General features: G+C 36.4%; 3 protein-coding genes and 1 non-coding gene across 5 annotated transcripts; 1 reads left to right on the top strand and 3 right to left on the bottom strand.

Annotated features, from left to right (window-relative positions):
* Positions 1-579: 579 nt before the first annotated feature.
* LOC116004999 (type I inositol polyphosphate 5-phosphatase 4-like) lies at positions 580-5,117 on the bottom strand. Of its 2 annotated transcripts, none has more exons than XM_031245209.1 (13): positions 4,472-5,117; positions 4,298-4,385; positions 3,853-3,921; positions 3,602-3,689; positions 3,393-3,497; positions 2,666-3,305; positions 2,377-2,570; positions 2,159-2,267; positions 1,931-2,079; positions 1,568-1,818; positions 1,261-1,329; positions 1,098-1,167; positions 580-990 (listed from the first exon to the last, which is right to left on the bottom strand). In XM_031245209.1, the coding sequence occupies exons 1-10, from the start codon at positions 4,499-4,501 to the stop codon at positions 1,590-1,592; spliced, it is 1,701 nt and encodes a 566-aa protein (XP_031101069.1). In that variant the 5' UTR covers positions 4,502-5,117; the 3' UTR covers positions 580-990; positions 1,098-1,167; positions 1,261-1,329; positions 1,568-1,589. The 2 variants fall into 2 exon arrangements, with proteins under 2 accessions (XP_031101069.1, XP_031101070.1); XM_031245210.1 differs by having other exon boundaries at positions 1,098-1,159.
* Positions 5,118-15,100: 9,983 nt separating this feature from the next.
* LOC116005376 lies at positions 15,101-15,205 on the bottom strand. Its single transcript, XR_004094958.1, has one exon. It is a non-coding gene; the product is annotated as a U6 spliceosomal RNA (small nuclear RNA).
* Positions 15,206-18,375: 3,170 nt separating this feature from the next.
* LOC116004549 lies at positions 18,376-19,585 on the top strand. The gene is made up of 2 exons (XM_031244646.1): positions 18,376-18,622; positions 18,946-19,585. The coding sequence occupies exons 1-2, from the start codon at positions 18,490-18,492 to the stop codon at positions 19,323-19,325; spliced, it is 513 nt and encodes a 170-aa protein (XP_031100506.1). The 5' UTR covers positions 18,376-18,489; the 3' UTR covers positions 19,326-19,585.
* A 27-nt stretch (positions 19,586-19,612) lies between these two features.
* On the bottom strand, positions 19,613-26,608 carry LOC116004548 (sulfate transporter 3.1). The gene is made up of 11 exons (XM_031244645.1): positions 26,172-26,608; positions 25,145-25,524; positions 24,562-24,627; positions 24,128-24,241; positions 22,877-22,993; positions 22,215-22,341; positions 21,321-21,607; positions 20,491-20,681; positions 20,327-20,412; positions 20,159-20,235; positions 19,613-20,030 (listed from the first exon to the last, which is right to left on the bottom strand). Exons 1-11 carry the CDS (start codon positions 26,515-26,517, stop codon positions 19,863-19,865), a joined length of 1,959 nt encoding a protein of 652 aa, XP_031100505.1. The 5' UTR covers positions 26,518-26,608; the 3' UTR covers positions 19,613-19,862.
* Between the last annotated feature and the right edge of the window lie 678 nt (positions 26,609-27,286).

Genomic DNA, 27,286 nt, shown 5'->3' with positions numbered 1-27,286 from the left:
GTGCCCAGCAAACTCAAACCACAACTATTGAAGATGCTCTTAGACTGATTAAATCCTCGAGATAATTATCAAGAACTCAACACCTACTACATACCCTCATCCAATAATAAAATGGTTTCCAATAAAGTTGACAAACAAATAGGATTCAGCAATTTACCTCTTTGGGGATTTGGTAACAGAAAAAGAGGAAAAGGAGAAAGTTTTACAGTGGCAGGGAAATCACAACTCCCCATGCAAAGAAAGAAAGCCAAGACTTTGCCAAAATGTCACATCCATCTGTCTTGTCACTATGGCTTTCTTTTTTATGGGATTATATTCTCTCAAGACTTCAAAGATTAAGAAACCTCCAAACATGTCTGGTTAAGGTTTAGCCTTGACCAAGTCTAATTACATTAATATTCACAAAGGGATTTGCAGGAAACCCAATAATTGCCGGTCCCTTTCCTTGATTTCTGCACTTTGGGGTTTTCTCAAACATCCAAGATTTCTTCCCTATGTTCAAGTCTATAAAGTTTAACTCTTACTTAAAAAGAATCTGTACTATAACTTTTTAATGTGACACAAACGTACAAGACAATAAGCAATGAAAACAAAGAATTTGCATAAATCTGTATCGTTCGAAGTACGAATCGAAATGCCCAAAATTTCAATCTTGCATTATTTGTCACAAAGCTACATTTGGATATCTGTCTAAAAATAGGAAAAAAGGAAGAAGCATTGGAGGGGTTTGTGTATATCATTTCTATGTTTATTTTTCTGCAGTTATTCTTGGCTTTCTAAAGCATATTCTCCACATGAGGACACATGGCTTTCTAAACCTTGCAGAGTCAAACTTCTCAAGAAACTGGACAATGTGACTACACCCTGCAGAATCAATGGCGCGGATTCAATGGCAAAAACGACAGATCAATCACCGAATATGGAACAGCAATCGAGGTTTCCTCCCGAGCATCTGTCATGGTTGCAGATTTCCTCGTTAGGGCAAGGAATCTGTTGAAAATGTGGAAATGCATGGAGAGAATGAGTAAGAGAAAAAAGATGAAAAGAATGATGGGAATATAGCCTTGAAAAAAGAGGGATTTAAGCAAGAAATAAACCTTTTCTGAGCATTGCAGAAAGAGCGGCTCATTTCAATTTGTCTGCAATGTTGGCTCACAATCTGGAATCCTTAATTGATATGACACGAGAACAAGTATCAGGTAAAACGCTAAGTCCATGGCAGCAATAACGTTAAAAAGAAGGATTGAGTCACAATTTTACCGAGTAATTTGGTGTTAAACGCAGCTGAGGGCCGCTTTTCCTGCTGGGATGCCATGATTTTATAAACGCCTGTTCAGAAATCAAGGATTCTTTTGAGTTCAAAGGAAAATTCTATTCCAAGAATTCATATTCCCGAAGAACAATGAACCTGTGTGTGTTGTTCAGCATAAATAATATATAAACATAAATGTGCAGTCCAACTATCAGCTTAGGCTTTTAGTTGGGTGGAGCACATGCTTCAATTTGTGTGACGGTTGAGAACTATCCAAGACGAGAGACAAACATGACAGCGAGAAAGAGAGCATACACTGATATATATGGATTGTTTCTCAGTAGTAATTCCATCCATCATATCCATTATGTGAATATGGCAACAGCTCTTCGACCTCGATCCTAGAGCTCGAAATGCTCAAGCTTTTCCTGATTCGATTGCGGTTGATGGACTCAACTTCTGCCAAGAATATACTATAAACTGGTCTATGATCCGAGAACCTCGACTCTGCACGAACATAAGACATTTGATGGAGGCCTCGACCACACCATAGTATTCGATCACACCTTCACGAGCAAAATTTTACAGAATTTACACGCTTTACTTATATGAAAATGCAAGTTTTGTGCTTATACTACATCGGTTATTCATACTTCACATAGTCAAACGAGAGATTACCATGCTGGTGTCCTTCGTTTTTCTTTAGGGTGTGTATCTTCTCCTGCATATCGGTCTGAATTGCTCGAATACTTATAAGTTGGAGGAAAATATATTCGTCCTTCACTCCATCCAGTAAAAACGCGACCTTTTCTTTGCTCGATTCGAAGCTGTTGAAAAAGGAGAAAACGAAGATTGATTAAACATTGTCCCAAGTGACAGAATAACAACAAATAATGGCTAACATGCCTGATCGTTTTCTAGCAACACCCTCCAATTTCGCATCTCCACTAGAGCCTTTGCAGTTCGGTAAGACAGGGCAATGCGATAATTCAAGTCCCCGAGCCATATGATTCGACTTCACAAATGCAAAACGAAAGTTTTTAACAAAAAAAGAAGTTTTGAGGTAGTTCAAAACGAAGAAACAATGCATTGAAGGTAAGTAAAAAGTAAAGTAAGGCCTTTACTTGTGCTCGAGGATTGTTTGAGGAGAATTCTCGTCCCCAGTGCCATGAACTCTCGGGAACCTCGTTTTCTTTAGGATCTCCAACACATCAGAGTTCCGTCTTAGCTCATCGCCTTCCTTTTGCCCGGAAGTTAAATGGCTACAGACGAAGCAGAAGCTCGTTTGATGCAAAGACATGCTAACTGATATCGAGCCCTGGAAATACACACTTCATGAGATTAATTGCCTATTCTAGTATGGACTAAAATCAAATACAATTTAGGTTAATAAAGCTCTAACAAAGCGTGTACCTTGTTCCCGAGATAACCCATCAATCCTCTCCCAACACACGAGACTTTCAGATTGCAAACATCGTCTCTTAGGTCAGCTTTTATCCACACCGTGAGAAAAATCCCAACCATCTGCTTGCTTGCAACTAAGCAGTACTTATTCGATTGCACTGTCGTCTGTTTATCTCGATCATCCATGGAAATGGAACCATTATACGAGGGCGGGGAATATAGAACGATACCAGGAGAATCATCATCCGGGCCATTTTCATCATCGGAGGAACCCCCACCCCAATGGTCATTTGGATCATAGTCATTATGCATTTGGCCATATACTACTCTGTCACAAACACTAAACCGGTGATCAAACCGAGGCTGGGGCATTGACAAATCGCTCTCCCTCATCCTCATGCTCCGGCTGAACGACTGGAACGAGCGACGGTGGAACAGAGACGATGCATTCTCCCTCGTCGACCCCTCGAAGTCATCATCTAGTTCCACAATGGGATTAGGAATCGGGGAAGGGGGATAGTAGCTACTACCACTCGTGTCAGGCATACTGTTTAGCGTTTTTCGTATAAGTGCTAGCCATTTTCTTGCTGGACCGTTATCTTCTGTGCCCAATACATTACCAGCATTTAGTGGAACAATTTCTTGAAACCTAAAAACTCATACATAAAAGATTATTACTATTATTTTCTTGCATAATGGTAAAAAAAATGATGAATTTGGTTGTGTTCTAACTCACCCTAACACATATATATCTGCAGGACTCGAGGTATGGAGCCATTCATCGAGACTCAAATCGTCAGGCGGAGATTTCCCGCCCACATTCCATGTAGCTACAAAGATCCTGATTCAAGGTATACACACATATTATAACCCAACTGTTCTCAAGCTTGAGCATTTCGAAATTATAGACCAATAAACTCATGAAATAAGACTATAAGAGCACACCTATAGTTATTTACATCTGTAACCTGAGAAGTATCAAGGTCAATCTTACTTCGCCTAACACGACCAGAGTTTCGTCTACACGCCATCTCTGCTGGTTCAATCAGAAACACAAACACAGGACAACATAAAAAACATGAGCAAAAAACCTCAAACGAAAAAACGACAGATTCTTTGCTTAGTCATATAAATCTAGTGGTTTAACTAGTGCTGTGGTCCAAAGGAAAAATGCTTCTGCTTGTCTGATACTGAACCTGATTTGCTTTTCTTAACAGTACATGTCTCTCTCTCTGCAAAATTGTTCCTCCATTCATCATCAACACCTGAAAAAGTAAAGATCCAAAGCCATCAAGGCTGTGTCATTTTGCTGCTAAAGGCACCAAAGCCACATCTTTTAACAAAACAATAAAAGAGAATGAACAAAACAAAAACCTTTTTTTTTTTTTTGTTAAAAACTAGGAAAAGAGTACTAATTGAAACAGGTTTCAGAAAGAAGAAAACAAAAGACCAGATTTCAAGCTGAACAAAGAAATGCCAGACTTAATAAGATTCCAAATTTTAGCATCCTCCACAAAAGAGAAAGTGAATGGCACATATCAATACAGAAATAATTGTTCCTTAATCACTACAAAAAACAACTGAAAAACAAGAAAAACAACAAAACACACAAACAAATCAAATAAGTCCTAGATCAATCACCTCCATAGAGGATATCATCCGCATGAAAGTCCTCAGCTTTGCCCTTGATATTGAACCATTTCTTGACCAGTGTCTTGGTCCATGAAATCTAAATCAGTATAAACCAAATTAGCAGTTTTGAGCAGAAACAAAACACATCCCAAAAAAAAAAATCATTAATTTTTACAAACAAACCTTAGGTTTCTTGAAACTTTCATCTCTCATTATTTCAGAACTTCATACAAAGATCCAATAACTGATAATCAAAATATAAGCAGGAACCCAGAAAGGAAGTTTCTTTTCTGTGATAAAAAGTACCAAAGAATGGAAACATATACCAAATGGGGTGAAACAGAGATACAGAATCCTCTATTTCTTTTCAAGTAATGAAGAGAAACCAATTCAAGGGAATAAGATAGGCCCACTGGTTTTGCATTTTGATTTCTGGGTATTCCAAACACTGGGCAAATCCAAAGAACCCAGCTTTGAGAGTATTCTTTATCTTGTTTAACAGCCCAGAGAAAAGAATCAAAGATACTCAGAGGGGCAATGCAGAAATAACAATATTGGTATTGGTTTCTCTTGTTCTCTAAACCTGGTTATGGGGGAAAAAACAGCAAAGCAAAGAATTTGAGCCCGGAGCTCTTTCTCTCTCTCTAAATCTTTGCCCTTTGGTCAGCAAAGTGAGGTTTTATCTACAATCCAAGCAATGTTCTTTTTCTCCTTGTTCCCAAACATGGTCCTCTTTTTTTGTTTGCTTGGTAATGAGAGGAGAAAGCAATTGAGGAAGGAAAGATGGAAAAGATGGAGTTAATCTATTGCGGACACAGCTCAGCATACTACCTTAAAAAGAATGAATGTGGCTCTAATTCCCTTTTCTTTAAATATGGTAAATCTCTTTCAAAAAGACATAATTTCTAGTGTGTTGAAACCTACTAATGTAGTTAGTAAAATTGTATGGGCATAAAGCATTGCTTTATTGGGTTTTGAGAAACAATAGTATCTTTTTATAATTTTGGATGCCCATGAAAACCTACGTGTCACCGTCAGAGTGTGTACCAAGTAAACTATAATATTCTGTAATAGCCCGCAAATTATAAGGAGAGATAAACCGATCAATAGTATCATTAATGCGTGGAAAATATGCCAGAACTTTAAGGCTAAATTTACTTCAATTATTCGATTTATTTGTCCCCAATTTTGTTCACTGTTATGTGTTTTTAAATTAGAAAAATGCACAAGTAAACACATTGATCTATTTTACTTCATTCAGTTTTTCGTTTCTCCTGAGAAATATAAAATTGATCAGGTTATTAACCTACAAAGAGTTAATATCACCCCCACTGAGAGGGACATGACCTCCATAAGGAATAGTCACTTCGTGCCACTAGACCACAAGGTTATTGGTAAATTGTTCGCTTTAATAATAATAGAATTTCAAAGTTTGTGTACAAGAATTGTTGTGTTACCAATGTGGATTTTTGGGTTTATAGAATTTTGGAGAATGTATGTATATATGTTTAATTTTGGTTCCTAACTTTAGTGACAATGGATTATCTTAGGCAATGAATTATAGGGGCAATGTGTTCATTTGCTCAAAAAACAAGTCTTTAGTTTTGGGTGAACCCATATTTGTGTCCCAAGGTGGCAAGGCAATAGTCCCAAATTGAGGGGTTAGTTGTGGTTTCTTGAGTCATTTAAATTGCAATGCAGACAACATGTTTGTGTGAGTGCATGGGTTAATGTGAGTAGTGTTTGTGTGCTTTGGAGATGATGGTCCCAAACTTATAAAGAACATTAGCACATTAACATAGCATCATGGTAGGGCTAATAGGGGCATTTACATGCATGAAAAGTGTTGTTGTGTTGCTAGATTCACTTTGAGTTCCACTACCCATTAGCATAGCCCACACAATTTCTTAGGGTTTGAAGTGAACCCAATCTAAAAGTTATAATTTGTATGCAAGATTAAGACCCTTATCTGCCAGGGACAATGATAAAATTAGAATAGTTAGAGTAATAGTAGTAAAATTATTAGAATTAACAAATTTTGGTCTCCTAACTATTACGTAGTATATATGAATCATATTTGGTCATTGACTATTACTCTTTCTGTCTCTTTTTGTTTGTTTGGTCCAGTTAACAAGGCTTGACTGAAGTTATTTTTTTACTTCAATTTTTTGTAATATTAAGTTTAGTATTAGTATATAAAATTTATATAATTAGAAACTACACTTAAATACTATTAAACACAAAAAATTAAATTTAAATATAATAAAAAATTACAAAAGAAAATAAGCAGAAAAGTTTTTTTTTTTTTTTTTTTTTTTTTTTTTTGCAATTGGAGTAGTCGACAAATTCAATGGCACAACACACAATTATGGTCCTTATCTTTGAAGTGTGTTTAGAATAATATACTGTCACAATTGCTCTAATCACTCTCTAAAACACATCTTTAAGTTGATTTTCATATCTTCAAACGGATCACATAAAAAAAAAACAAAAACAAAAACAAAAACAAAAACTTATATAGTTTTATGATTACAAACTAAAACTCATCAATTAAAAATTTTCAAAAATTCCCCAAGGGTGAGCTAGGACAGGTCCATGTCACTTGATGAACAAAAGCATCATAAATCATAATAAATGAATATGCAAGTATTTATCAATTAATGAATGGGACATGCACAATGGATGAGTTAGAGGATTGATATTCTTGGCATTGTTATTATTTAATGTAAGTAAGAACAAATTAAAAATAATTTAATTTCTTGGATTAAGCTCCAAACAATTGACTATTCTTAACACACATGCTGCATGTGGGAGACTGTGTTTGGTTCCCCCTTGGCTCAGCCTTTGTTTTCATGTTCCAAGGGCTTTGCAATCAAGTGTACTATAGGTTCTAAACATTATTAAACTATTAGTACTTTTTTCGAAAAAAAAAAAAAAAAACTATTAGTACTGTTACTTCATTTATTAGCTCAAACGTTAAACTATGAGTTTGTGTTTGACATGACACTTCCGAGATGGTTTCAGTCTTTCAGACCTATTTGCTGTCCCAATTTATCTTTAAAGAAATCCTAGTTATTCCCCTATATTTTATAATTAAAAACAATGGGTTAAACTCAACCCAAAAACCTCCGTTTATTTTTAATTTACGAAAAAATCTGTAATAGATATGTGAAGGTGTATACTGAGTGATGGACTCACCTTTTGACCTTAAGTGAAAAAAGAACAGAATGAGACAAATCAATTTAAATTGTCCATAGTTGATTGGTCCAAACCTATAAAGATTAATAAATAGCTCTCACAAGGATTTGAACTTAGAACTTTGTGATTACTAAATTAATTGTCCGACCAACTTTGTTGAGGTTGGCCTCCAAACAAAGCTAATATATACAATTAACCTCCCACTGTTTTGCTTATACGATTATGTGAGTGAGGTAAATGACGAGATGTATCTCAGTGAGCTACGGACTACAAGTTTATTACAGTGGTTTCAAGATTTACCTCGTTTTGACTTTTGCACCACTAAGAGCTTCAATACTGATAGTTTTTGAAGAGTTTTTGCAGTGTGACTAAGAAAGATAAGATGTGAATGAAGAGAAAAAGAAAAAAAATCATCATATTAACGCGACAACTGCACGCGTCCAATTGAGCGCTATGGTTGCGCTACACGCGACCAATATTTACACATGGTGGGGCCCACTTCACATACTAAAAATCAGCTCCTTGTAGGGAGAGGTGAATTTTTCTCTCTCATCTCCCTCTCTCCTCCCATTGTCTCCTCAAAAATCACTAATGAAGATGGCCTAAGCTATTGTCCTGAGTGTATTCTCCATATTTTATTACTCCATTTAAGAAGTAAAGCAAATTATAGAGATCAACTGATCAAATTAAAGCCAACAATTTTGATCTCATTTGTAAATACTCATCTTCTTTCAACAATTCATGACGTTAGTAAAAAGTTTGAAATGTTTTATGCGTTGTGGGTATCAGTTGACAGATTTCATAAGTTTGTTGACAAAGTAAAATTTTAGTAAGTAATAAGATAAAAATAGATTTATTTAGAGTATATTATAAAATATTAAACTTTATCAAATTGGTACGACAGTAAGTTGGTTTGATATGGACTGTCTACAATTTGGTATGGTCCCAATCATAAGGGTTACCAAGACTTGTCAAAATCGAGCTAGTTGTCCAGCGAACAAAATGAGGCCTCCCGTTTTGTTCACCTAAGCAATCTAATCAAATTCAATTATTTTATTTTTTTTTGAAAACATATTATTATTATTATTATTATTATTATTATTTTGTGACAATAAATTTGTAGTCACTATTTAAAAATGTGTATTGAATAAATCCTACTTTATGTAATAGCTCACAAACCATACAAGAGATGTAAATTAAACCATACCAGAAAAATCATGGGCAATGAACTCGACTAATTAAGAAATAATATGAACCATACCAAATCGTAGCCATTTGGTAAATTATTATTTGAGTAGTTAATAATTCATTTATTTATTTTGGTACCATCATTATAATTGGACAGATACCTTCTAATACTCATATTATATTTTTGCATATAGTCTTAAATCGAGTTATTTTGGAAACAAATGAAGGAAAAAACTCCGCCTTCAAAAAAAAAAGGAAGGAAGAAACCCCAATAGAAAGTACGTGACACACAAATAAAAATCTACCTTGAAAAAGAAATTCCACACCGATCTTCTATGAGAAAAATTTAAAGGAAAACATATGACTATCAATCGTCTGATATGCGACTTTGTTCTTTCCATGGATGGACATGTCCTCAAACATTGAAATTAAATTTTTGTTAAATTGTTACATTTAACTTTTTACTACATCAAAATTAAGTTAATATTGAATTTATAAAGTTAAAATAAAGTACAATAGTTCACCAACTATCAAAAATAAAAAGCAACACATACTATAAACATATTTCATTTTAATGTCGTCTTTTTACATATATCAATTTCCTTAAAGTTGGAACAATTGTTGAGATTTGTGCACTTGTGTAGCTATGCCGGTTACAATGTATGTGCAACTAACCATGATCATCCCTCTTTGAAATTTCAAGGTTCGGGAATCAATATTGATCAGATATATAATTTCGTAATTCTTGCTATGCACGGGCCTTTCAATGAAAGTATCAAATGATTATATGACACTCAAATCAATATCATAATTTCGCCACAAAAATTAGCTCATAAGTAAAGGTTTTGACCCCAGACCAACTTAAGTATCACTTCACAATCTCTTGCGGAGTTAATGTGAAATCATATATATGACTATCCACATAAATTTCATATTGAGAAAATTGCTATTTTGGTCCACTGACTATTGTAGTAGTGTTAATTGCTATCCGCGACTTTCAAAACTGTTAATTACGTATCTTGACTATGCATTTTTTTATCAATTTTGATCACGCCGACCAAATTATCAGCTAAATGTGATCGGAAAATTTTAGTAGTCAAAATAGTGAGGGTATTATAGTCTTTTGGCATCTCTTTTGTTTCTTCCCCGACGAGGGCAGTCATATTATTACTGCTGGTCACCGGCCAAGCCAAAGACGCCGGAAAATATAAGAACACTTGAAGACTCCCCTGTTTCTTGCATGGTCAACGCCGAAGAGATGAATTCGCCGGCCAAAGACGCCGAAGCAACCAAAGAGTGAGTACATCGGAAGAAATGGAATACTGACAAACTAATGCAATGGCATGAAAAGATAAGGCTTCAACTTATGCAATACCCTTTTGAATTCAAATCCCAAATTAATTCACAAAATTAAAAATAAAAATAATTCCTGAATTTCTGCAACACCCGTTTATGAGGGATATTGAATTCAAATCTCAAATTAATTCACAAAATTAAAAATAAAAATAATTCTTGAATTTCTTTGTAGATACAGAACTTCCTCTTTTGAATCTTTAATTAAGTTGAATGTATATTCTTCTTCCATGAATCTTCTGTTTTGTGTAGGTAGAGAAAATGGATCTGAATATGCAGTAATTCTACTGTAGATATTGAGAGATTAATATAACTTGTTTCAATTCGATCTATTAACTTTTATGGACTTTGGGTCATATCTTGCAGTCACTCGATTTCTCCTTTGGCCGGAAATAATAGGGTCGCTGCTCTGCGAAGAAAGAAAGGAAAGATTTGGCCGGCCGGAGAAGAAGAAAGACATGTAGTAGGAATTAGGAGATAACAGGAAAAGACTATTATGCCCATTTCAATTCAGAATAAAATGTGATTTAATTTTTTCCAGTTACATTTGGCCGGCGTGACCAAAATTGATAAAAAATGTATAGTCAAGGTACAAATGACCAACATTTTTGAAAGTCGCGGATAGCAATTAACACTATTACAATAGTCAGTGTACCAATATGGCAATTTTCTCTTTTATATTTTTAGTTTATACGAAACACATCAAGAATACCATCAGCTGAAAATGATAGGGATATATGACGAATGGATATGTAATGTTTCCTATATTTATTGCGGCAACTTCATAATAATATATATATTGCCGCTAGCTAATACTAGTTTACATTCCACGTGAAGGGTGTTATAATGCTTTTGCCACTAAACAAAGACAAAAGGCATTCTTTGAATTAAATTCATTAAAGTGTCAAAGCATATAGGTATAGTAGCTAACGTAAGCTATATAAGCTAGCTAGCTAGTGTGAGCATAACTATAAATATAAATGTGCAGTCCAAGTATCAACTTATACTTTTAGTTGGATGTAGCACATGATTCAATTTGGTATCAGAGTCATGCAAAAGGTCAAAAAAAAGAGATTTTCACGTGTTGCTTGGAATCCACCGCATAAATATAATATGTTATAATATGTGCAGTCCAACTATCCATAAAAAAAGAGATTTTCACGTGTTGCTTGGAATCCACCGCATAAATATAATATGTGCAGTCCAACTATCCATCTCAGACCGCCCGTTATAATATGTGCAGTCCAACCCCCGCATATAATATGTTATAATATGTGCAGTCCAACTCTCCATCTCAGACCGCCCGTTATAATATGTGCAGTCCAACCCCCGCAGAACTGGGTGATCGCCTCCGCTTCGTGCTCTCGCCTAGGTTAGTTCCTACTGGGTGCCTCCGCTTCGCCCACGTTCCTCTCCGTCCTCTCGTCTAGGTTAGTTCCTACTGGGTGATCGCCTCCGCTTCGTGCTCTCGCCTAGGCTAGTTCCTACTGGGTGCCTCCGCTTCGCCCACGTTCCTTTCCATGCTCTCGTCTAGGTTAGTTCCTACTGGGTGATCGCCTCCGCTTCGCCCCCGCTTCGTGCTCTCGCCTAGGTTAGTTCCTACTGGGTGCCTCCGCTTCGCCCACGTTCCTCTCCGTGCTCTCGTCTAGGTTAGTTCCTACTGGGTGATCGCCTCCGCTTCGCCCACGTTCCTCTCCGTGCTCTCGCCTAGGTTAGTTCTTACTGGGTGCTTCCGCTTCGCCCACGTTCCTCTCCGTGCTCTCGTCTAGGTTAGTTCCTACTGGGTGATCGCTTCCGCTTCGCCCACGTTCCTCTCCGTGCTCTCGCCTAGGTTAGTTCCTACCCGCAGAATTGGGCGATCGCCTCCGCTTCGCCTCCACGGTCCTCTCCGCGCTCTCGGACTGTTTGATTGCTCGATCGCCTCCGCTTCTAGCTGCTTCTCCGAGCAGATACACAGCTTTTGGGTGATGGATGCTGTATGGCGGTATGTTGTGCAGAGCTGATGGGGATAATGTATAGCAAAGTCACAAACAATCGTGTGAGCATAAATATAATATGTGCAGTCCAACTATCAGGTTAGGCTTTTAGTTGGATGGAGCACATGATTTAATTTGGTATCAGAGCCATGCAAAAGATCATGGGTTCGACTCTCCGCATCACCCAAAAAAGAGATGCATAAATATAATATGTGCAGTCCAACTATTAGCTTAGGCTTTTAGTTGGATGGAGTACATGATTTAATTTGGTATCAGAGCCATGCAATTTGGTATCAGAGCCATGCAAAAGGTCATGTGTTCGACTCTCCGCGTCACCCAATAAAAAGTGACGCATAAATATAATATGTGCAGTCCAACTATTAGCTTAGACTTTTAGTTAAGACTCAATTTGGTATCAGAGCCACCCAAAAGGTCATGGGTTCGAAACTTTGCGCACATGATTCAATTTGGTATTAGAGCCACCCAAAAGGTCATGGGTTCGAAACTCTGCGCACATGATTCAATTTGGTATCAGAGCCACCCAAAAGGTCATGGGTTCGAAACTCTGCGCCACCCGTAAAAAAAGTCTATGGTCCACGTGTTGCTTGAGCCCATCAAAGTCAATCGGCCCGCACACCTGAGGGGGCGTGTGAGCATAACTATAAACATAAATGTGCAGCCGTAAAAAAATTATATGGTTCACGTGTTGCTTGGAGCCCATCAAAATCAATCGACCCGCACATGTGAGGGGGCGTGTGAGCATAACTATAAACATAAATGTGCAGTCCAACTATCAGATTAGGCTTTTAGTTGGATGGAGCATGATTCAATTGCTAGGACAACATTTAACCTAAGATTTGAACCAAGTCTCATCGTGCATGCATTGGCCCTATTTAGATTTTAGTAAAAGGATTTGCACGGAGAGAATCCAATTCATTCAACGTTATATATTTCTCCCGATTAATATTACACATATTCTTAAATTTTACTCTTTACTTACATAGTGCGTTCTGATTCATCCATACAAAAATGACCAACAATTTGTATTACTTTTTTCCTTTTAAAAAAATTAATAAAATTAAGACATGTGACGAGAGTTTTACGTTATTAAATTCTTTATATCATTTTTTTTCCTTTAGTCAAATGATAGTGATACACCAACAATATACCCTAATTTAAAGCAATAAGATGACAACCAAATGTTGAATGGAGAGGCATTCATTCAACCTACTTTAATTTTTTTTCTTTTCCTTTTTTTTTTCTTTTTTAAAATTATTTTGTTTTTTGGTTTTTGGATAAGTTAGTTGTTAACCTGGAAAGAAAGATATAAAGTTGATGGGTCATCATCCATCAATAGTTGACACCATTTAAAACAAGAAAATGTACCTCCACATGTATGCAAGCTTCAAATAATTAATCATATCTTTGACAAAATTAAGTATATATATATATATATATATATATATATATATATATATATATATATATATCATTTTATTCATTTTTCATCTTATTTCTATATAATGAGAGGTTATTTTCAATTCAGAATAATAGTGAAATCAAGTTTCAAATTGTACATGACAATTCAATTGAAATCATTAACTCCAAAACGTGCGCTTTGACTATGAAATCATTTGAACTTTTTAAAAAAATGTAACTATGCTAATTAGTAGTTAGCAATTCAACCAACTAGTACTAAGTTGGCTATGTTGAATAGGTGATGATTTGTTCGATCTCCTAAAAGATATTATAAAAAAATTAAAATAAAAATAATTGAAAAAAACATACCAAGACAACCAACTTGTAAGACGATGAAAATATGTCAAATTAAATGAAGATAACCATAATTGTCTTTGTTCGACGAGAAAAATTTATGACTGTATATGTCTAAACTTCATATTCTTAGATTTTTTTCTTTTTTCTTTCTCTTTTAGTAATTTACACTTATAAATAATCTAATCATTACCATTTAACCACACAAGGTAGGAAGAAAAAAAAAAGGTTTAATTTTCATAAGAGCCAAGTAAGATATTATATAACAACTTATTAAATAATTCATCTAATTATACTAAGCAAATTTCAGTTGCTCTTTATTTCAAAGCTGGGAGAATTATGATTAGAATCTTGATTTTGACTTGCAAGTCAACAAGTAGGGTTAATCATGAGTGAATAATCCCTTTATGGTAATTAACACATTGTCTCAATCAAACATTTGTTTCACAAATCAAATCAAAGTTTGGAAGGAATAAGAAATATCTAGAGCTGACAATTTTCTTTCGTCATATTTCTAAATTTTCACTTTTTCTAAATAGACAACGTGAAAAATTCTCAATTATTATCTAAGAATATGCATTAAATAAACCCGGTTTATATGTAATATAGTCTAAAAACTAAATTTATATTTTTAACCTATATAATCCATTCATTTTATATTATGAATAAAAAAAAATAGAATCAAATGGGTGAAAATAAACTAAGAGCAAATATATGAGACTCAATTAATTTAATATTAAATTTGTATTCAATATATATATATAGGGTCATGTTCAGGTGTGGCCGCGCCTTTACGTGCGGCCGTGCGGTTTACACCACTCAATGTTAAGAAATGCACCACTCAATAACATTGAGGGGTGTGTTTCATATTAAGAAATGCATTTTCATTGTGGTGCATTTCGTAACATTGAGTGGTGTAAACCGCACGGCCACACGTAATGACGAGGCCACATTTGAATAGAAATATATATATATATATATATATATATATATATATATATATATATATATATATATATATATATATATATACAATTTGAATATTACTCCATAAATCTGATATATAAACAAGTTTTTTTTTTGAGAAATATATAAACAAGTTTTAATATAAACCATTAACATTTTATATCTCTTTCCCCCTCCGGACCTTAAAGAATGTAATACAAAAAAAAAAAAAAAAGTATAATATGGCAAAATTGGATAATGACTTCTCAAATCACTCATACCACAACATATTTTGTCTTGCTTATTTTTAAACCTTATATACAATTAATCCGTCTATTTTTATTCTAACTCGATTAAGGACTACTCATAACTCATCCAACTATTATTGGACCATTATTCAATGTGTATGTGTCATTCTTGTGCAAAGGTCCTGCTTATTTTCTCTGTATATCATTCTAATTTTATCAAATGTCCCTAGAGGGACCATCACTGAGAATATCAAGACATTGAAATTAAATTCTCAATGAAAGAAATTATTTTTTTTTAAAATTATTTTATTTTATTTTTTATTTGAAGGGTGGCGAAATTCAACTTGTTTTGGTGTTTCTCATTAAGATTTCTCGCGGTCAATGCTCTTTTCTTTATCACATGGAAATGAAAGAAGCATTTCCGAAGCACATCTCTTCCTCAACGTGCTTTTCAGTAACTTAAATGCTGATGTTGACCTCTTCCACTTTCAATATCATTTTTTTTTTTTTTTTTTGCAGAACTTTCAATATCTCTTCAACATGCATTTTATGAATTCTTATGTATGTGCACTAATTGTAGTTTTTATTGGAGGGTAAATGTGATAACTCATCTCGGTAAAAAGTATGGACAAAATTCACACTCTTTCATATTAAGAAATCAAAGAATATGATCTTACCATTACTAAAAAATTTAAATTTGTATTAATTATAAAATTAACCTCGTTCTTAAAAGTTCTCAATAATTATAAAATTTGATGGACGGCTGGGATTAGTCCATATACTTGTTACAAGAGGGTCATGTTCTTATTTGACTAATCTTATGCGTTCGTTTTTTTTTTTTTTTAAATTTTAATGGCCCAAATTTGATTTCCTAAAATGACATGAATGAATTTTTTTTTGTTAAAGTGGTAGTAGTAGTATCATTTTTTTTTCTTTTAAAAAAAAGTATGAACACATGGTTAATAATTGGACAAATTTGTTTCTTATTTTCTCGGATCATCACCGTTGCGATTTGGAGCCGCGATTTCTTCATCATGCATCGAGTGTTCGTCGGAATTGAAATTCACTTCATAGAAAAGTTTATAAAGAACAAACTATATCTAAAGCAAAGATTTTATAGGATTAAGATGTAGGAGAGTTCAAACTTGGTGCATCACATTAATGTCTTCAGCCAGATAATCTTAGATCTGGCAAAGACTTGATATCAAGATTGAAGATGAAGAAAATGCGATGATCTTGCTATGTTCACTACATCTTTCCTTTGAACATCTAGTTACTCCGTATTACTCTTACTTATGGGAAAAACATGATCGAGTAAATCAATGAGAACTTGCAACCATGCTGGCTCATAATAAGCGTATGCAGAATGCAAGAGAGGGCTGTGTTGGTGAAAGTTTGTATGCTAAGGGGAGTCAAGGATCGTGGAAGGAAGCAAGAGAGAGATAATTCTAAGAAGAAAAACTCTAGGTCTAAGTCTAGAAATAACAAGAAAGTTCAGTGTTACAAATGTAAGGAGATTTGGCACATGAAAATACATTGGTTGTATCCTTAGGTGTTGTATTACCACCATCACCATCACCGTCACATTTAATTAAAGAAAAATAATTTCACTCTTTGTGGACATGTACACATTGTCGAACCACGTAAATCTTGCCTTCTTTACTTTATTTTCATTATTATTGTTTCTTGTTCTTGTTAATCTCGATCAACATGTACATATATGGTATTTATCAACTTTAACATTTTGTTTCTATAAATTTGAACCCAAATTTAAAGGGTTATTACTGCTCCTACTCTAAAAACTTGTAGAAGAGGTAAATCGATGTCAACGTAACTACTAACAAAATACAGATTCTTAACTTATTTTAGATTGATTAACCATTCGAATTATACTCAGCGACTAACATTTTATTTCTATAGGTAGTGTGTATGGAGAATAAATGATGTTGGCGTTAGATATAAGGATTTGGTCCATTATGGAGGGTCACTAGCATTAAATACTCCCAACCATAAAAGAGTGTGAGCAAAGCAGCTAGGTGGGTGGCATGGACCAGTTGGCGGCCCCTCTTTAACGTAGGGACCATGATGTCTGTTGTTTGGTTATAGGGATTGGTCATTGTATTGTATCTCTATCAGGCTTCTGATTAGGATCCTTCATTCTTGGGACCAGCCCACATTTAACACACATTCCCTTCTATCCCCAAAACATTCTCGTCTTTGGTCTCCAACTTATAACGTGAGATAAGCCCCAAATTCAGCCTGTGTTCTTATGTAGTTGTGTGCATCACTTAGGCAATATGGACTGTGGGCTTGTTTATATCATGTAGGCCGCTCAAGAAAGGTTAGGTGAAAGGTCTGGTTTTATGCGTTTTAAAATGGGGGGGTGACTTGTGGTTTGTCAACGGAATTATGGGTCATATTTCATGGGCAATTCGCGGATTGTTATAAAGGATACGGATTGTCACGGGTATAGAGTCTGGTCCAGAACACAACGTTCATGCGGCGTCTCGGACCTCTCATACCCCACGGACCAACCTGACCCTCATATGTGCCACATTGATTTCGCCTTGCCATATGCTCATCAAGAGAACGACAATAGCTCCCGACCAGTTGTGCCCTTCGAATTGTATCCGTCCCTTTCCTAGTCAAGTCCAATACTACCGACAAGCTCCCCAAACTGAATCGGGTCGGCATGCTTGACTCGGCTAGACTTTAGCGTCTAAGATAGAACAACCCACGTCCCCTTTACCCATAATGCAAGCTATCCAGTTGCCCCAACCCGTTCATTCATTGGGTCTAACATGGTCACATAAAACAGTCCGTGACAGTATGTATCCTTAGCAGCAAAGATTAGTAAGAAGGTAGTGTCGTAGTGGACTAACTCAAACCAATAAGATCAATAGATCACTTTCACTCGAAGTCAAACTTGAGACTTTGTGGTTATCAAGTTAACAATGCGACTAACTTGCCCCCATCTTTGAAATAATCTTGAACTATGAAAAGGGTAGAAGTTAGATCTGTTAGGATTGCTGAAATGGCTGGCCAAGTGTGTGTGAGCATAATTCTTGTATATGCATATCACGAGTATAATTTTTGTTAAAATACTCTCTCGGTCGAGTTCAACACACAAATTTTTCAAATACAATTTACATATCATATGTAGTATGTGAGCTATTACATAAAAGTAAAATTTACGTAATAGACATTCTCAAATAATGACTACAAATTTTTGTCGTCACAAAAGATAAAAAGTTCATAGAAAGACTAATATAGCTGTTGCTCCTATGCTGGACTAAAATTAAGAAATCCAGATTCGGATGAAACGACGCCGTATGCTGGACTAAAATTAAGAAATTCAGGTTCGGATGAAACGACGCCGTGAGGAACTGGAATCAAGTCAATCAACGCACGAACCTGTTCGTTCTCCCCGTGTATGAAACCCTAGCTTCAATCTGTATTGATTAATCCTATCACAAAGTTGTGTGCTTTGAACTAGCAGAACAGTATCGATTTGGGGATAATGAAGAGGACGTTTCCATGGGGCAAGGGAGAGGACGACTCATCATCGGACGACGACGGCGACTCGTCGTCCGTCGATTCAGATGCCGACGAAAATGCCGCGGAGAAATCCTCCAAGGATAAATCTTCTCGAGGTAACTTCATTTTTTCTTATCCAGATTTCGTAGAATTTGTATAAAACTGTTTCAACAATCTCTGTCGGCTAGAATTAGCTCATTATTTATATATATTCCAATTTCATAGAAATTGTATTTGTATAAACTGAAATGAAGAATCTCTGATACTAGGAAAGCGTCCTGTTTTCATGTCCAGAATTCGTAGAAATTGAATAAACTGAAATCAACTCTCTCTGTTAGCTGGAAATAGCTCATTATTTATGCTAAATTTTGAAAGCAGATGAAGAAACCAAAAAAATGGCTTCATATTAGGTTTTAGCTTCTTTTTTGTGTTAATGCAGCTGAGAGTGGGAAGCAGAAGAGGAAAGGTATAGACTTCGAAGCTCTGAGTAAGCATGGTTACAAAGGTGGATTATCAGTTCTGAAAGTACCGCCTCCTAAGGAATCAGATGAGCAGAAGGATTGGACGTGGTCAAAAGGGGAAAATGCTCGGGCTAAGGAGAAAGAAGAGACGTATCAAGATAGACAGAAGACGAGGGCTGCACTTCTTGAAGCAGAGGAGCTGGTACACGCGCGAACTCAGAAAGAGAAGAACCTGTCTTTCTCGCAGAAGGAAAAGCGGAAGAGGGATATGGGGCAGGCTAGCCGAGGGAAGAACTATGTGGAAGAGGAGAAACGGTTGCTGAGGGAGAGTGGCATCTACTCAGGTTTTGATTCTTGATCCATTCACTTTTTTTTAGTTCTTGAACATGGGGAAGTTTTATGCATCGAGTTATTATAATTTATAATACGGTTTCCAACCTAGTTTTTCTTCCCGTTTTTGCACAATCCCCTTTGTATATTCCTCCAATAGTGTTGGGCATATATCTGCAGCAACCTCCAACAGACACCACAATAGTTTTGTTCAAACTTTGAGTCGTTCTATGAAATTACCAGTCTCGTAAAGCCTTTGAACACATTTTGTACGTACTTGTTACTAAAGCTTTGCATATCTAATGTTTACAACACTTTTCTTGCAAAAGTTTAGAAGGCTATTGATATACACTATAAATATATTCGATTACATTATTTTGGATGGTTAAAGAACCCTTCCATATCCAAGTAAGGCTCTAGATGAACCTATGGTTTGCACCATGGTGCATACATCCAATTGATTTAGATATTTGGCCAAATACATACATACATACATGCATACATATATATTCTCTTGTGTGACATTGCAAACCCGGAAATTGGTCACTCAAGCGCTGTTGCTTCATCAAACTGAATCTATGTCTGATTTCGGTTTGTATGAGTGAAGCATATACTTGCATGCACCAACAGCCTCCCCCACTGTTAGGAAAATCCAATCTTGCCCGATTGTCTCTATTAATTTTGACTTGCTCATCTTCTTCATCACCTCTGCTCCCGGATTAACCAATACAAACTGCAAAGCCAATAAATCAATCAAAACTCTACATGTTCTAATCCCTGTTTCTTTGTTTCCTTTGCACTGTAAAGTTTTAGAATAGAGTGACTTTCCATAAACTCATTTCCGAACGAGATATACTATACCTTGAGGTCTCTTCTGTCTGCATTTTTCTTAAGCTCTTCAAGCATGCTGATTCCGCTTGTATCAATGTTTCCAACAGCTGCAAATCAATCAAGAATAGTATAGCATATTAGCGTGTAAACTTTGGAACTAAAGGTGCTTTATATATAATAGCGTAGCATTTCACTAACCTCCCATGTCAAGAATCAGATACTGCAGGCTAGTCTCTCCCGAGTCTTTCAGTTTGTCTTCTTCGTCGTCTATCCATCTTAAAATCCTTTATGAACAAACACCAATCTACTGTTACACAAAGATTCTGATGGTTTTAGTAAGTTATGTGTGATGTGTTATTTACCTTTCTCTCAAGTAGCTTGCATTGGCAAAGTAAATTGGGGCACCAATGTCAAGTATGAGAATGCCTGGAACACTGTCAGTTTTGGGATACTGTTCCACATTTCTGTAAATCTTGGTATCAGGGAGGTTACCCAGAACTAAAGTCCTTGGCCTTGCAACAAAAAGTAGCACCCTCAACAATGACAATCCAACCTGCACTCACACCACTCAGAATTTCAGTTTGGATCAATTCTAGTCTACCATGTGAACTTAAAAGTCTATGGTACTGATCAACACCGGTGTCTTTTGCACTTGTACCGGCTAGGATTAAAAGTAATACTTTGTATGATAGTACCAGATGCAAAAGACACCCATGTAAGTCAACACTTGAATTTTTTGAACTTTAGCTTCAATCAAGTTGGTCAAGTTGTTGACTTGGTCACTTCAAGTTAAAGCGACATATTGACCTTCTTAGTTTGAGCCCGTTAACAATGGATAAAACAGATTGGTTTACTTCATTGTGATCTTTTGTTGAATAAGGTTAGGCCGGATTTACCCGTGCAGTCTTGAGTAGTGACGTGAGGTTTTCATTGTCACCAATATATATATAGGCAAGTGTTCTCGTGAGTCCACCATGCTATATGAGTCTGTGTGGATAAATCTAGGCGATTGAATACTTGAGATCAACTTCGCAACTGGGCTGTGCACTTCACTTGCATAGTTGGTCAGATCTAAGCCATTGATCTCAAGCATTTAATGGCACAGATCTGTCTGTCAACACGGACTCATATAACAGAATGGACTATCACTAGTCTATATATATAGCTATAAAAGTTGAGGATTGGGACTTACAGCAGTGACTAGGCCAACAGTGACGCTGCCAAAGACCACACCAATGTAAGCACTGATGCAGACAAAGAAGTCGAACTTATCAACGTGCCAGAGGTGAATGGCGGCGTTGTAGTCAATGAGGCCAAGCATGGCGGCGATAATGATCGCCGACAGAACCACAGTTGGAGTGTAGTAGAACAATGGCGTCAACACCAACAACGTCACCATCACCGCAAACGCCATCACGATGTTCGACACCGCCGTCTTGCATCCCGCATTGAAATTCACCGCCGATCGCGAAAACGGCCCTGCCGGTTCACCCCAGATTATAACTCTCAAACCGTGTAAACAATTATATTCAAATTATAACATGAGCCAATGTCCATCTTACACACTTTTGTCCAAAATGATATTCAAATTATGTATATGCAATAAACAGTTAACAACACACATAATATGTTATGTATATGCAAATACATAATATGTTAACTGTGGGCTCTAATCTATAGTATAACTATAACAAATAGACGGATTAGATTCAATTCAGCCCCATTTGGGCCGATCTGACCGATTCATTTACTAGAATTAGCAATTAGGATTAGCCCGTTTTATACTATGAACATGACTAGACTTTAGCCCATGAATTGGGTCTTGGACCGATCCAAAAAATTAGTGGGCCAATGGCAGGCCAGACGGCTAGACCGTGCTAGCTCAAGGCCGCACATTTGACACCTCTAAGAGACAGCATCCATAGCGGTAACTAATTATTATGTGAATTCGAGTCTAAAATACACAATTTACATACTGAATGTTCACAATTTATATACTGAATGTTCACAATTCAAATGGTGAACATTTAGTATGTAAATGAGCACGGGTCCACCTTGCACGGCCCATGGTATAACTATTGCATACCGGTGGTGAGGTAGCAGGAAGTGCAAGAGCCGACGATGTTCATCATTCCGAAAGCGATCATTTCTTTGTTGCCATCAATGTTGTAATTCTTGAACATTGCAAAACTCCTGCCCACAGCTATCCCTTCCTGCACTCCCAGACAAACAACATTAAACGTCTCGAAACACACAATCTTAACTCAACAGCCTTGTCCATTGTGGACCACACTGTGGATCATGATCATGGCTGATACTGCAGTTGTGTTGAACGGATACTACAGTTGCGCTGAAAGGAAACTGCAGTTGCGCAGAACAGAGGCCGTTCATTTGTTCAACACAACTGCAGTATCCATTCAACACAACTGCAGTATCAGTTCAACACAACTGCAGTTCCAGACGGATGACACGGCCTCTGTTCCGCGTAACTGCAGTTTCCTTTCAACACAACTGTAGTATCAGTTTAACACAACTACAGTATCAGTCATGATCCATGGTCCACAATGCATTTTGGACTATGGTCCATGGTATAACGACGGGTCCAGTGCAGTGACGCAACTCATTTTAACAGCTAACGATCATGCATGGAAGCATAAATAGTATTTGAAAGTTTGGAGGTATATATCATCGGAATTCGGAAATGTCGACAATATAATATAATATAGAATGAAGGCGTATAGTACGTACAGCAAGCGCGAGAACGCCCGTGACTATGCCAGTTTTTATAGCCAGTGTCAGATACGCTGACCCAAAATTCAGATCCATTATCGACGGGGGATTTAGCCCTTTCTTCAGCTCGCCTATCTGTATTCACACATACCATATTTTAAAATTGACACTATATATACACACACATTTGGAGCAGGGTTTACCCATACCATCAAAGAATGTTTACAAATTTTTCTCTTCATCGAATAAATAATAATAATAATAACTAAGGTTGTCCTTATCCCTGCAATATTCTCTTACTTTCAAAATTTTCACATTACCAAATTTACAATTCTTTCACTGTTTTTTTCACTTCTTTACAATACTTTCTTACTTTAATAAAGGTCTCACTCTCACACCGCATCAAAAGAAAATAAATAAAAATGAAAAAATATTTAAAAAATTACAAAATGACAGGTTGTCAGGTTTAACAAATTTGCTGCAGTAATAAGTTTGCTAGCCATATCATCATATAAAAAATTTATTTTTCAATGTGCCAAATCATTTAACAAGAAGAAGATTGACTAGGATAAAGACAATCTAAGAGTCGTGCTCTAATAATTGTCATTTGACAATCAACCAATCAAAAAAAGTTACATCAAAAGAGGGGGATTTGTCCATTTTTCGAAATCAAACATATTCTTAAGTAGTAATTACTTATTTTTACCTTATTATATTCAATTTTTATGATATAATATTGAACCCTAACTCTTAGGGTTTCCATTACCCGTAACACAATTTGAAATTAGATCTTTACACCACTAAATTATGTCCCGGGGTAATAATATAGTTGTAACATAGTAAAGTGTCACATGAGGAATTTTGCATAGATATATATAGTATGTAGTCACAAATAAAAGGGGCAGCCAGCTATTGAATGAAGGTGCAAAAGTAGCAGACAATAGAAGTTGGGTGTCTACGCATCTGTGTCCACGAATACTGCCAATGAACAGATAATATATGTATGCACATATAAACAAGAACACCATATTCTGGTAATCTGCCATATCTGCTAACCTTTTTCTCATAATCTTTTTGTCAAATCATTATATTCAAACACGAAACCCCTGATTAAGTTAAAAAAGATCTACGACATCCATTCCATTTACCCCGTTGTTCCTTTTTCTCGTAATTACTACATAGGTTTTTTTTTTAATGGAAGAAAACAAATATAAAAGAAACATAAGACAACAAAATCCGAAATCCCAAGAAGAAGAAAGAAAATGTTACCACTTGAACGCCATGTTTTTCAGCATGGGTGAAGTAAACAAGAAGAGTTCCCAGTATGACGGTCGTCAATGGAGCCATTGCTGATATCCAGAATAGATTCTTTCTCCTTTGGCTCTGCATACAATTCAATAATATTAATGTTATGATGTTATAGGGATGCACTCCGAGAAAAGCCCCCTTGTAATGTTATAGGGTTACGTGACCTAAATTGTTATGCTATATAGTATGGTAACATTTCTTTTTACGAATTTTGACGAGCTCAATTAATGGACAAAATGCTAATCAGTCTTCAGGGACAAAAGTGCACAATCAACCACGTCAATTAAGTTGGTTACAGATTTTATTTCGTTATTAACATATTTTATGCGGAATTTATAGAAATATTGATTTAATTTAAATAATAACGAAACATTGTTGAGGAATCATGGACTTACCAGGAATCTAGCAAGCATAAGGAAGAAAAGAAAAGCAATTCCAAGAACTGCACTTTCCCATCGCCACTGCAATAATTAAATATTCCATTAAGCTTCACCCATTATGAATATCCATAATTGAACTACCAAAAAGGGTTTTGTCTTTCTTTTCTTGTCCCTCTACCAATTTCGCACCACACATATCTCAAGCTGAGATTTACCCAATAAACACTTTAAAATAGTAATTTTTGACCAAACATATCACATGTCGAAATTTACCCAATAGACACCCTCAAATAGTAATTTCTCAACATACATATCACATGGCAAGATTTACTCAATATACACCATCGAATAGTAATTGTAAGTTTTTCTCGGACTAAACTGACGGCTGAGCGAAGCACCTTATAGCATATAGTGACTCTCTCATATGGAGATCATGAGATCAAGTCTCATAGAGGTGATATTGACTCTTTGTGTTTTAATAAGTTGGGAAATTATAAATGAATATAGTATAATGTATCAGTTGTATAAAAATAAAAAAATAAAATAAAAAGTGACTGCTGAACAACATGCATATGGACAATGAACATTGCATATGTACCTGATGAGTTTGTGAGAAGACAGATTTCATGACGGAGACGACGTCGGTGGCGTGCGTGAAACGGTCGAGTCCGAGTATGCCTTTCAGCTGCTGAAGAATGACGACGGTGGCGGCTCCGGCCATGAAACCCACGATGGTTGCATGGGACAGAAAATCCACGATGAATCCCAGCCGGAAAACGCCGAGGGCGGTCTCGAAGAGCCCGGCGAAGAAGGTGGCCGTGAAGGCCAAGTGGAGGTACAGCGTTGGGTTCTCCGCCGCGTTCACCTCGCTCCCTAGCATTGACGCCGTCAGCAGCGACGCCACCGCCACCGTCCCCACCGCTAAGTCCCTCGAACTCCCCATTACTGCGTAAATCAGCGGCGGAATAAAGCTTGAATCTGTTGCACCAAACAAAATTATTAATCCATCATGCATTTACCCAACAAATTGAATAAAGATTATTGGTAATAACCACGAAGTTACAAGCTCCACTCTAAATCGGGAGTGATTTATTAGTCTTCTTAGTTTGAAAATGCCATATGAGCAATGATTTATTAGAGTTTACCTAGTATGTATCCTTGGTAGCTAAAATTTTCTGGTCATTCAGAACAAAAAATTGGGACAACCTAGCCAAGTTGGTCGAGTTTGTAACTATAAGATTACAAGTTCGACTACCCATTCATCAAGTCGTTTATTAGTCAGCAATGAGCAAACTAAAGACTTGGTAAGGTAGCTAAGATTTTCTGGTCATTCGAAAAAGAATTGGAACAATCTAGCCAAGTTAGTCTAGTTAACTTTGTAACCACAAAGTTACAAATTCAACTATCCATGAAAGTCGTCTACTGGTCAGCAATGAGCAAACTAAGGTTACAAGTGAACTGTCTATTGGTTAACAATGAGCAAACTAAGTTTATTTGCTCATTGTGGTATACTTTACAAGCTAGGGTCAAAAGACAGATTTACACTTAAACAGTCACGATAGTGACGGGATTTTTCTCGTCACCCAAAAAAAGAATTGAATAAAGATTGTTTCTTTCTCACTCACACAGGCCAAGAATGGGCGGCAGGTTGGCGAGCTTAGCGTAGCTGATGCCCTGAGGAATGGCGAGGCTAGCTATGGTGATTCCGGCGATGAGGTCGGACTTGAAGTACGCCAAGCTATACTTACTACCCCATTCTAGAATAGGGAAAACATATTGAAGCCCGAGAACCAACTTCCGGCGAGGCGACTGGTTCTTGAATTGCCGGAGAGGGTCATCCGGCATCAATGTCTCCTTCAACGTGTTCGCGAATGACTTGACGAATGGCTGCGGCGGCGGCACCGCCACTCGGTGGACGCTCTCCACGCTCACCGGCGGCGCGTACGCGTCCTCACGCTCGGCGTTTCCCATTGTTATTCTTTTCCGGCAAAGAAAATCTAGGGTAGTATGGTGCACCGTGCACGTGCTTGGGCTGTGTAGGGAATGGCAAGAGTTCTATTTATAGATAGAGGCCAACTATGTGGAGGGAGCAACGTGCAATATTTCACTAATTTATTGCTTTCCATAACACAAGCAATCAAAGAATGAGGACTAGTTGTCAATAAACAAAAACAAAGCAAAACTTAGGTTTGTACCTAATCCGGATGGCCCACATGTTCTTTGGCAATTTATATTATGGAACACGTAGCATTATGGACCCTGAATTTAAACAACGAGATACAAAATTTATACTCGTAATGTACAAAATTCATAATATAAAACACAAAAAATCACAACGCAAGACACATAATATAGCATTATGAACCCAGCTAGATTGAAAAGACGAGGTACAGAATTCAAATCGTAATGTACAGAATTTCATAACACAAGACACATATACTTATTTTTTAAATCTGATTTAGGTACATAATTTGTGTCCATTGGCACAAATTTTCACAACACATGACACATAAATTTATAGCATAATACACAATTACTAATTTATTTCAGGTACAAATTTTCACAACACATGACACATAAATTTATAGCATAAGACACAATTACTAATTTATTTCAGGTACAGAATTTCATAACGCAAAATACAAACATAATATAGTGTGAACTCAATATCGCCTCCAGTGAGACTCAAACTCATAACCTCCCACATAAGGGAGCAACTTGGTGCTACTGGACCACAATG

The sequence above is a fragment of the Ipomoea triloba genome, chromosome 14 (genome assembly GCF_003576645.1).
Source record: "Ipomoea triloba cultivar NCNSP0323 chromosome 14, ASM357664v1".
Taxonomy (NCBI): Eukaryota; Viridiplantae; Streptophyta; class Magnoliopsida; order Solanales; family Convolvulaceae; genus Ipomoea; species Ipomoea triloba.
This window is presented reverse-complemented; position numbering and strand designations above follow the sequence as displayed.